Source organism: Cydia splendana, chromosome 1 (assembly GCF_910591565.1).
Source record: "Cydia splendana chromosome 1, ilCydSple1.2, whole genome shotgun sequence".
NCBI lineage: Eukaryota > Metazoa > Arthropoda > Insecta > Lepidoptera > Tortricidae > Cydia > Cydia splendana.
Window position 1 is genome coordinate 34,744,774 of NC_085960.1, and position 12,602 is coordinate 34,757,375.

Genomic DNA, 12,602 nt, shown 5'->3' on the forward strand with positions numbered 1-12,602 from the left:
AGGCATCTCAATGCTAAGCTATATGTAAACAGCTAGTCTGTTTCCTAGTCCAGGCCTTCACCGGGACTTCGGATCGTTGGATACAATACACTTATATATCAATTTAAGGGAATTGGAGTCAAATCCGGGTGTGAAACAATCACGGTGCCGCGGTGAAGGAATCGAATCGTCCCTGTTTCCTTTCTTTTCGATTCGATATCGCGCAAGGCGATCAAGAATAGGTTAGGTTGGTTACTCTTAAACTATTCCAACATAAGTTATCCAGAACAGTGCACGTCCACGCTACTTTAGATATTGGGCGACCGAAATTAAAATCCTAAAGCAATTTCTCATCCAAAAATCTGTACATCAAAACACCTAAATGTGTAATGTCGCCCGTGTAAAAATGCGCGCGTTCTAAAACGGTTAATGATTATGATCTCGACTTAGCATTTACACAACGTCACCCTGTCACCCGCCCGGGATTCCGGGCAAAAGGCTAGTAAGCTCCTAAATTAGATATGACGTCATTATTATGTACACATCGAGTTTGAAGGCTGACGCATACCGAAGGCTATATAGTCAAGTTCCACGGCTGCAAGCGTTCTGGACTAGGAAAGGAATATTTTACGGACGGCGCGATTTTGTTCTACTGCTCTCTTTAGTCTAACTGTTGGGGCAGTCGCGGTGCGGGTCTCTGAGTACAAAAAGAAACACTTTACTGACCATTTGTAGAAGACCTGCCAATGCAATGAATAGCTAAAGATGGCTAATTAGTATTCTTTGTTGGGGCCGAATATGAAACGGTTTTGGCCTGTTTTCGTTCTGAAAGAACAGGAGGCCAGATTGAAATTATAATAGGGAGGTCTTACGATCTGATTCTCGCATGACCAGCTGCCTCCCGTTAACTTTTGAAGGACTACAGGGGCTCTGGCCAAGATGACAATCGTACATCAACAAACGCCCGAAAAGAAACAAATGTATCGGGAGGACAGAGGGCCTACCGCGAACCACGTTCGACGTTTTGCCTCCCTGTCACACTTGTAAATTAGTATGTAAGTGTGACAGGGAGGCAACACGTCGGACGAGGTTCGCGGTAGGTTCTCAGGTGCTACGAAAAGTTACGTGATAATTTCTATAGGTACATTATTTCGCTTTCGACTGGCGTTTTCTATCAACGATTGTCACTTGGTTAGACCCCCAGGAAGAACCGGGAATACTTTTGTTAAGTACCTAGGTTTTATATCTTGTTAGTACCCGCGTCGCGTTTGCCGATCTCTGCTTTAACATTCGATAGCAAAACGTCTATAGAGTTACTTCGCCTACTCACTCGTCTTTAACTCGCTAAGGTAACTTTAACTTCTAATTTAACCGAACGGTTACACCATTTCCACTCCTCCCTACCGTACATTACCATAAATAATCTCAATTCACCTTAATCTTAACGTATCTAAACTATGGATGAAATGATCTATAATAAAACAGTATTCTGGATAACTTATTAAAATATGAATACAATAAACTTATTATTGTTACAACATAGTCGGTTTCGGTACAATTGGGTAGACATTATCTGTAGGAAATCGTATGCTTAACTAACTAGGATAATTAATAGTTAAACTAAAAAACGAAATGGCACGAGAGAAAGCACTAGAATAAGTATAAATTAAAATAAATAGTTCAACAAAAAAGAGTGCTTGAAGCTAAACTATGCTAAGCGATAGAAAAAATAAATAACGTAAAGAGATATGACTAGATTGTTTTTTTTTTCCATTACTAGGATCTACAATTCATAAAAGCACTATGCGCCTCTCTCCATATTTTATTATATAAATAGATATATAATAATATGATTAATTATTCCAAATTCTAACGTTTGTTTTTTTTTTCATTTTCTGATTAAAATATTGGCATTCATCTTACTAACTAGCGTCGAACAGGGATCAGAGCGTAACCGCGCGTCGCTGGCCGGCGCGGCGCGGCGGCCTGGCGACCGTCCCTACCTACCTCCTCGGTACTTCCTTATATTCCATCTACGCGAGCGCTACGACCAATTTAAACATGCGAACGTTATAAATATTCTATAAAAGTTTTAGGAGTTAAATAGTTAAGAAATTCGATTTTGTAATACTAAGTTGCCGTTAGGTTTCCGAGAGACGGTTGATGTTGGAGATTTCTCAGCTTTCTAGTTTCGCGGTCTACCGTCTTCAGAAGTATGAGATGACAAGTGAATGAGGATACGTTAGAACGCAAGGCGCAGTAATTTGGAATGAAGTGTCCGGCCAGTTACTAGTAAAATAAAAGGCAAAGCGCAGGAATCACCCGAGAGGGGCTCCCATCCGGTCTATTTACCTTCGAATAGGGGGCTTTCCGTGCAAACTACGAAGTTATCGATTGATTGACGTTTTATCTAATATTGTCTGTGGTTTCCGTCATTATTAGGTACTTACACATTACGAATAACTATTAAAATGGAATGTATAGCTTATACTTATTGACTTTAAATACTTTTCTAAGTTTCGTTTTCAGCTCTTTATTGCCATCGCACGTGGCCAAAGAGGGTAGGTAAATGAAACATAGGGAGGCATTTAAAAATAAATATACGCGATACGTTCTTTCAATAATTTTATTTAAAGATTTTTGTTTTATTTAGTCAGTTCATAAATTAAACAGTTTATTTTCACTCCTCGTACTTTCTGCACGTTTTACAACAGGTAGGTTGAAGTTGAGAGTAGTCTGCATGGAAAGCAAGCCCCTGGTTAATCACGGTGACAGAAAAGTTCAGTCGCTGACTTGTGGTTGGTTCAAACGTCAGACCGACGTCCGCAACCGTCCCACAACTACTCGTACCCTCCCGGCGCGGCCGCGATGGGATGAGATGAGATGGTTCCGGTTCTTATGATGAGGATATAAAAAGTCGCGGCTAGTGGACCCGAGAGCGGGCTGGCCGAAGCATCGCAGTCTAGTTCAGAGTTCGGCAAAACCTGCCTACATGAAAACATTTAGATACATTTAAATAATTGCAAAGCATACCCTGTATCCTAGAATCACTTTTATGGGCGATCGTTTTATACATTCAGAGAGGTTCATTAATCTATTACAAACGTTAGCGTTACCGCAATATATCTTTAGGGATTTAATTTTAATCAGTATAAAGATATAAGTACAATATTATTAATAGCCCGGGGGGCTCGGGCCGCCCCGGGGGCATTACTCCTACATTACGCACGAGGTGATATTTATCGATAGTCGATATACTAAGTATACGTGTTCCGGTTTGGCATCGATTACTGGTATCCTAATAGCGCGAGGGCCGTCGCTCGTCGCGCCGCACTCACTCGGCCGACGGCCGGCCCTGAGGCCCGAACAGACCGGAGGCCCAGAGGCCGACTCACAAGTCGGTACGAAACTAGACCACGTCAATAAACAACATAATTCAACGAAAACACTACAAATTAGAAAAAAATGCGACGTGAACGAAAACAACGCTATAAAACAATTTAAAAAGCTCAACAACGTATTGCACTCAAGTTTCAGGGAAAAGAACTAGATACACTCGAAACGTCGGTACACAAATTCATGTTGTTTTTATACACACCGCTTACTTACAAATCATAAACGCCTAAAACTAGAATACTATATCAATATAATATAATTATTTGTGTAAATATAAAATTCTATGTCTTGTGGTGAGTGTAATATTTGACTATAGCGCGGCAGACGACGGCGGGCGCTCCCAGGCCGGGCGGGCCGGGGGCAGGCCGGGCCCGCAGCGGCCACCCCGCCCCGCGCCCGCGCCCGGCCGCTCGGCTCTCGGCCGCGCCGGCGCTGTGCCCTGTGCCCTGTGCCGCCACACCGGCACTTAGTCCGCCCGCGCGCACACAATATAATCTAAGGTATCTCAGTATCATTATAATATTTATATTGGTACCTTTTTGATTATGAATCTATTTTTGTCTGTAGAAATTACACTAGTTTTGTAACCTGTTAGCTCGCGCACCTCCCACTGTTGACTCCCGGACGCGGTCCTCACATTTATTGTATTTAACACCTTAACACGAATAGTATTATGTATATATTTGTATAGACACACACGAAATAAAGACGGGGAAGCACGCTCGTTGAGAATTGACATCGCGTGCGTGCCGCGCGCTCGCGCCGGCCCGTAGCGGCGGAGGCCACACGGCCAGCGGCGAGCGGCGGCGAGACGCGTCACATACAGACACGAACGGCGTGAGTACAGTCCATTATGTTGATTATACTTTTTATATCACAGCCCATTTGGAATTTACAACACATAATAACACGATCTTTTGAAACGAAGGCCTAAGTATTCGGTCTTATGTTGAAGTGCACTTTGATTTGTACACAGCGTTAAATACAAACATTTAATTTTTGTCAACAACATCGCCATTAGTTTACGTTCACTAACAAGTAGTTTGTGAGGAGCTGGGCGTACCATGGACAGAGTTGCGTCGCACCGATACGAGTCATCGCGTATTGTCCGTGGCGTACCGGGCGTCGGGCGCTATCGGCCGACGCGGGACGCTCTCGCCGCGCGATGCATCATGAAAGTACAGATCATTGGAGTGGGACTGGTTATGTTACACAAGAGGACTGCCGTGTGGTACCCCAGCGTATTAGCTTATCAGACACACACATAATAAAATTTAACAAAATATAGGATATATATACTCCAATAGTGATCTATACCGAGCACTTACATTAATGCAATCAGTTCGGCGGAGGGAGACAACAGTGTCCGCGATGTGTCCGGGACGGGCGCCGCGGCTGCGGGGGCCGGGCGGGCGGGGCGGGCCGGGGGTCGCGGGGCCGAGGGGCCGGACGGCGAGGCCAGAGGCCGGGCCCGGCCGCCGCGCAAGTCCGCAACGCGCGTCCCGGCTCTACGTCTTGTTGCAATATACAATAATTAAAATACACTTTTTTCTTACATTTTCAACTTACTTAATAAATTCAGTTTGGCTTAGTTCAAGCAAATAACTAGTATAATAAATTTATGTTAAAAGTTTCAGTTAAACGTTAAGTACTTAGAAGTAGAAGTATGATTACGAATGACAAAATTTTTATAACGTGTCATTTTATAATAATAATAATTTAATCAAAGTTAATAAATTGTATATATAATAATAATATAATAGAGTAATTTAATGATTAATCGATAATGATAAGAATGAAGCATTCCTACGCGCTGATTTAATAAATTACTTTTAACTAATTTAGTATACTCGCCGAGTGGGCTCGCATAATCTTTAGGTAAGTATGTAGGTAATGATATTTACTATACAATAAAGATGTATTAATAAATTCCTTGGAATTGTTGATAATACATGATGATGCGCGCTGCGGGCGCGGGGCGCGCGCGGCCAGACACCTGCAACAAGCAACACACGCTGTAACACGACGCAAACGCTTCACGCTCGATCACAAAACAAAGAAGTCACTTTTCCCGTCAGAGCGCGGCGCGCTCATTCTTTCTTCCGTTACGCTCATTATATTTACACGAACGACCTGAGTGAGTCCTCGAGCGGGGCGTGGAGCTGGGTAAGAGGGGAATCGCTCTTATAAGACACAAGCAAAAGGTTGCGGGTGGATTGAATGCACGCTGCATAAAGCATTTGGCCGCTAGTTGCTACGCTGGCGCTGCCCGCCTCGCCAAACGCTCCGCTTGACGCTCGCCATATGCGATTGTTTATATGTGCAGGTTGTTCAAAAACACATAAAGCTTCACTTTACTAAAATGTCTATGCATCTAATATAGTTTTTTTTAATTCAGATTTTACACTGTTACAGGAATAGCATGGCATATAAAGAAATGGCATGTTATTTTAGTAACGTAAGATTAGTAAGTAGTCGCTAATCAGTGAAAAACACCGTGAAGAATCCTGTATACCCTTACAAAAAAATTCAAAGGTGTATGTGAAGTCACCAACCCGCTTGTGGGAACCATAGTCCCATCCCTTTTGTGCGTGAGAAGAGACCTATGTCTGGTAGCGAGATTTATTTACTCACGGTGGTGACGCGAGCGCGCAGGGACGGCGTCTAAGGTTAGTAAGGCCGGTTGGCGTCCTTGGGCCGCTTGAGTTGGACCTTGAGCCGCTTCATGCCAATCTGGAAGCCGTTCATCGCCGCGATGGCGGCCTGCGCCGATGTGGGGTTGTCGAACGACACGAAACCTGGAATATTATGAATACTATTAAGGATTGCATAAAAAATATAAGAGTGTAAACTGAGTGGCTCAAGCGGCGGCGACTAGCAGCTCGTTCAGCGCGGTCCATGTTAAACAAATGCGAACATAATGCGAGAGTCCTCAGTGAACACTGCTTGATTCCTTTGCACGCTCGATGCAACGCTGCACGCCCCGTCGAACGCACCGCTGGTCGCTCGCCCACACGCCACTGAGGCCACACACAAAGGCAGCGATGTTGACGGAATATACAGTATACATACATAAGCGTAAAAAAAATAATTGCAGGCTTCTGCAGGTGGGAAAAGGAACCGTTAAACTGTGCCAAAATGATTACAGTATTTCGTAAAGCGGTAGAGCTAGATAGAGTAAACTAACAGCAGTACCTAAAAACAAAGAAATAGGAAGATTTCATAAAACAAAAATGACAAGCAGTAGAACCATAAAAATAAAAGTAACTTTATACTTTATGTACCTACTTAGATAAATCAGAGCGTGATCTGTTTAAACTGAAGCTCGTACCTAAACGTCAGTTTCTTCTATCTACTCGTAATTCTGAATTTACAACAACAATTTGATTGCGTTCAGGATTAGCCTATGCCCACTAGATAAATGAGTGCATTATACTTAATGGGTACCTATATGTATAAATGACTAGTGACCCACCCCGGCAGCGCACGGGATACGGGTTGATAGGTAAAACCGCATGAAAATCAGTTCAGTAGACAGACAGACAGACGCGGCGGAGGACTGTTTTATAAGGTGTTAGTGATCATAAGTCGGTATGGTGAATAAACGAACTAACCGAAACATTTGCTCTGGTTAGTGGCGCGGTCAATAAACACTTTGCTGCTGATGACGTTCCCGAATGGCAGGAACATCTGCATCAGCTCTGCATCCCCGAACTCCTGCGGCAGGTGGTAGATGAATAGGTTGCACCCCTCAGGGCCGGAGATCGAGCACCCTGGGAACATAAGAAAATCTTTAAAGAACTCACAAATCTGTCTCTGGACACAATTGTTCGGCTTAATTCTAAACATAGGAAAGATGGCGTGTAAAACAGAGTCCTGTATAAATCACAAACCGGCTCTTTAGTGTTGGCTTATGTTGCATGTCCCATAAGTTAATGTTAATAATATTGCAATTTTTAATCGAGATTTATGTAGCTTCACCAAAGCCCTCTTGACTTGCCTATTCTGACTGGCATTTTAGACCCTGATCTTGCTGTGATTTTCAGTCAGTTAAAATCACTGATTGAAAATGATAGACATATCGTCTTTAGAACTTTGAGCATGGATTAATAAATTTCGTATCATAACTTGCATTTTTTGTCCAAAGTTTACGAGAGAAGCAAAGATGCATCATGTTTAAATATACATATCCATGAAAGTTTGAGTTTATAAAAATAGTTGCATTGCACAACCTTTTGTTCATCAATGGCAAGCTCGATTTCGTAGATTTGTTCAAATGATATCGATATTTGTGGGTCCAAAAATAGTGCCTTTGTTGTTTTTGGTTGTAGGAAAATAGCTACGTCGTGTTTCACCCCAAAAAGTAGGTACGTACACGTACTTCAATATTAAATAGCTCGTTGTTTGTAATATGATTATAGTAGTATACCCTATAATGGACACGGAACCAGTAATGGGACAAAAAAACACAATTCCTCTAAAATAAGTATATAAAAGTAGTTTATAAACACTGGATATATTTTTATCATAAATAAGAGTCCTAGAGCTGATTATGTTTGAATTTTTATTAAATTCGGTTATTTTTTAAGAAATGTGTGTCAACCCAAAAGTTGTCGTGCCACTGAAAAAAAATATCACTAAAAATTCTTAACAACTTCGCTAAGAGAGGTGAGTTAATTTATTAAATTTTAATTAATTAATACTTGATGAAAACTAGAATGTGTTATGTTAATTGCATTTACCATGAGATAAGGTATACAACACACTATGTTGTGACTCCACAGATGTAAAAAAATAGTGGTATTTGGCCCAATCCCATTATTGGAGCTGTAAAACTGCATACCTCCTATGATGGGACAATTGACATAATGATGCTTGCCATGCCATAATTTCATGTTTTAAACAATATAGAAGTAAAATGTAGTTACGAAATATGTCAACCAGGAGGTATTCTCGGACTTAAGATAAATTAATATCGTTTTCCAAACTTTTATTTAACTTGCCTTGTTAGTTAGTGTGGGTCAAATCTTGGTAGCTGAATTTGACCCACTTTTCGATTTCCGATTCAGTTGAAATTTTGTGTAAGTACGTAATTAAGTATGCAAATCGGATGATAATGCAATATTATGATAACATGGACTTGATCTGATGATGGAGACAGGAGGTGGCCATGGGAACTTTATCGCAATAAACCCTAACTAATTGTATTTGGGTATATTAGAATTGTCTCGATGAATCTAATACAATAATAATTGGCTGTGGAAAGAAAAATACATTCAGCGATAAAAGCTTATACCAAAAATTGATTTTTTTGCCATAACTTATTCCCCATTTCAAAATTTTATACTGATAGAGCAATGTCCATTATAGGGGGCCCATTACTGGATCCACGTCCATTACCGGGGGCCCATTACTGGAGCTTTGGTGTCCATGACTGGAGAAAAAAAGCATAGTTTTAATTTGTTAATTATGTGGAAACTCATTGCAGTATCTTTGATACAACACGCCTAAAACATGAAAGGCGGATAGGACTTTCATCTTTTAACACGCTAAGCGGAAGACCATTTACATGTACAAGGGAAATATCATAAATACTCCAAATTTCCTCTTAAATGTCCCATGACTGGTGCTGTTACTATATCGGTATTTAACATGGCCGTTTTGTCAGAGTACCTACTAGAGTACCGTTTTTATTTTGTTGTCGATTTTTTTTTTCTTCTGGCATCAATACAATATGGTGGACAGATAGAGTTCCCCTTTTATAATACATGATACCTAAGCGTAATTTCATCGTATGTTCTAGAAATCTTCCACTGCACGTATGGTATTTTCGTTAGCGCAAAAATTGGGATTTCGTTTTTATATCGCCCAGAATGAAGAGCTCTTCAAACCAGCCAAATTTTATCCAAATCTTACGAAAAAAATATAGACAATATAATAAAAATCGGCCCAAATACAAACAAGATATTTGAGCAAACTCGGCTAAGTTAAGAACCGTCTATTTCCCAGTCTTTTAAAAGTGTCTACTGTCCAAGCTCTCAAGAGACAAAAGAACTGCAGACACACGAAGTTTGTAAAGTAAACAAGAACAAGGAGCTAAACAGTCAAGACAACACAACATTTATACAGGTACATTTATAGAGGTACATCAGAGGTCCGAAACTGGCAACAATTTGTCACTGTAACGTGCAGCATTTCGGAGCAATACGGACTACATAGACAATTATAATGCGTTACCGTGTTTCAGCTCGGAAATTAACAGTGAAAAGAAGAAAGATGGAACTATGAAAGTGTTTCCGATGCTAAAATACGGTTGTTCGGGCTAAGGGCGTACACTCAATGTGAACATTTTGCAGTTTGTAAAATGTTATCTTCGCGTTTTAGAATCTGTATGCTGTTAACACGATTCTAACTGAAAGACTTATCTTCTTACAAGACCTCATCTCATGGATGTATATTGTCAATCGAATGTACGCTCGTAGGGTGATGTTGTGTAATGATTACCAGGGCATCAGGCGGTTGAAGAAGTAAGCAAGAGGAATCGGAAGGATGTATGATCGGCCGACGCGATGAGGGGTCTATCTGGTTGATTTTTATTGTAAATAGGGATGCCACTTTTCGATGATGATTTTTGCAATTAAAGGCTCGTTATGACAAATTATAAAAAGCAAGGAAGTGCAGTAAGCCAAGTCAAGGCAGATTATTACTAACGAGTTTTTTGTAGACGTCAGCTGCTTGAAATCTGCATTCGAATAATGTCAACAACACGTGACGTTTACGGTGATATTGTCAAATAATTTCAATACAGACTTAACATAGCCGCACTTATTACAAGTGGCACCTCTATTCCTATAGCTCAGGGCTCCACTTACCTTCCCTCTGCGCGGGCGCTATGGTGGACATCGGCGGCGGGATCGGCTGCGGAAACTGGCCGTATACCGCCGGGTAGGCTGTCGAACATTTCCACAATCAACACCTATCCGACATTCACATGCACTCCACCCCACATTAAATATCAAGCTAAATAAACATAATTGGAGTATCTTATTTTCGGCCGAATAAACATGTGAACGACGTTTTTTTAAACAAAAAAAAAGACGTAACGATTTCAGTATATAACCAAAAGAAAATATTTAACATCAAATAATGCTTGAAACGAAAATATAAAAGAAACTTTTGTAAATACGAGTATGTAAATAAAATAATACGATTTCATGAGATACTTATGTTATGTTGCGTTAATATATGATTATCAGAGAATATATTTGTTTATCATATGGCTGATTGATTATTCATTATTTAAAACTTAGTAAAATTTCATATACAATTTTGAAAAAAGAATGTACTTGTCGTGTACGCAGAATACTTCTAGAAATAATATAAAATCTAAATTATATATTTCTCCCCTTTAAATAATTGGATATTGACAATACATCAAAGTCTTACACAATGACTGCAGTAACAACAGATTATTATGCCTATGATAACACCGACAACAACTACAGTATGTGACATACGTATCCGACAGCGTGATAGGTACAGCGCATATAACGTTACACCATCAACACTTATAACAGTTCATTATACTTGTATAATATCAACCGTCAATCGATCGGTCTTTAACGCGGTTGAACATTATGAACTTGGCTGGTTGCACTAAAGTGCGTGTAAAAAGATCGATCAATTGATAGAAGCGATGTATACACAAGTTGTCTTTAATAATACATTTTCAATGTCAAAAATCTTTTTCTTTTTGAGTATTATAGTTTCAAAATTTAAAGCAACTTGTGTGTTAGTAACATCTGTGTACAATAACAATAATGGTAATAACATTTCGCCTTTGGACATCTATGTTGCTGCGTGATTATTTCAAGTAAATAAACATCGTTTAATATATCCGATCCGTTCTATTGTACTAGTTATAATATGAGTGCGAGCGAGCCAACATAAGTAAATATCCATTTATAGATGTTTAGACGATGTTTACATTGAAAAATCACAGCTAATATGCCCTAAATCCACAGAGATGCGTGACACGAAATAAAATGTTGATCATTCTATACAGTTGCTTAATGTCTTTTGTTTATAAAGACTCCAGAACTTGGTTTAAATCTTTGAAGTCTCTATAAACAGGTGACTATCAAATAGATGTTTAATGTCGTTATAAATATCCGCACACTTTAACATCTTTTTACAATTCTAATAGTGTGCAAATATTTTTTCGTACACATAATTTCCTGGCTTATCGCCCTCGATAAGCGAGAAAATACTACATTCGAAAGCGAAGCGGTAAACGCCACTCACCGACGCCTGGGAACGGCTGCATGCCGGGATAGGCCGCGTGCTGCAGCGCCGCCTCGCCGTTGGGCAGGCCCTGCGCCGTCACGGGCACCGCTGCAACATTCGTCAGATCAGCGCACATCGGCGATATCACGCCTCGGTCCTCGCCCAGCAGTGGGACGCTCAGATAGGCTGATAAAGAAATACGCCTTGCTTTATGGTACGTCGCTGTCAACTAAGTTTGATGTGGTTGTTGATGAGAAGCGACTGATGTGAAGTGATATCACGGATGTTATCGCCCAGCAGTGGGACGCTCAGATAGGCTGATAAATAAATATGCTTAGCTTGATGGTACGTCGCAATCAACTAAGTTTGTGTGGTTGTTAATGGGACGTAACTTTCAAATGATTGGTATGAAGGATGTAGCGTCTCAGTTCTCGTCGAGAAGAGCGACGCTCAGATAGGCTGATAAAGAAATACGTCGCTGCCAACGTCGTCCGACATTAGACGTCTAGTCAGCAGCAGTGGAATGGGCAGCAACGGCAATGCATTCAGTAGGTAGTATTATACTCACGTCCAGTGAACGTCTGGTGTATCCCGTTAGTGTAGACCGCGTCCTGCGGCGGCGGCTGCCCGTTGGCCGTCTGCGCCGCCATGTTGAACCCCGGCATGGTCGGCGACGGCAACGACGGCAGCGCGCCGTTCAGTGGCTGCGCGCCCGTGCCTATCGCCAGGCCGGAGAAGTTATCTGTAACCGTAATGTTACCGTCTTTATAATCCTTAAATTTTATGATGTTGCGTGTGATACATTGAACTTTGTATTCAGAACTGGAAATATGTACGGCGCAAAATATAGATCTGTATTGAAATAATCAACAAATCATCGACCATCATTTTTTGACACGGATATGCTATTTTCGCATCTCTGTCTTTATTCTTCGCCAATT

The 12,602-nt window shown here is 40.9% G+C and overlaps 1 protein-coding gene across 10 annotated transcripts in view; it reads right to left on the bottom strand.

Moving 5' to 3' along the window:
* Positions 1 to 1,074: 1,074 nt before the first annotated feature.
* Positions 1,075 to 12,602, bottom strand: part of LOC134794278 (CUGBP Elav-like family member 4) — an 883,344-nt gene continuing 871,816 nt past the window's right edge. For 7 of the 10 annotated variants that reach the window (XM_063766045.1, XM_063766037.1, XM_063766093.1 and 4 more), the window contains 6 exons: positions 12,230 to 12,403; positions 11,680 to 11,847; positions 10,248 to 10,325; positions 6,990 to 7,166; positions 6,010 to 6,173; positions 1,075 to 5,371 (listed from right to left, as the gene is read on the bottom strand). In XM_063766045.1, coding sequence (XP_063622115.1) covers positions 6,046 to 6,173; positions 6,990 to 7,166; positions 10,248 to 10,325; positions 11,680 to 11,847; positions 12,230 to 12,403 — 725 coding nt within the window. In that variant the 3' untranslated portion in view covers positions 1,075 to 5,371; positions 6,010 to 6,045. The remainder of the gene's footprint in view (positions 5,372 to 6,009; positions 6,174 to 6,989; positions 7,167 to 10,247; positions 10,326 to 11,679; positions 11,848 to 12,229; positions 12,404 to 12,602) is intronic. The other 3 variants (XM_063766053.1, XM_063766084.1, XM_063766061.1) reach the window with 3 other exon arrangements.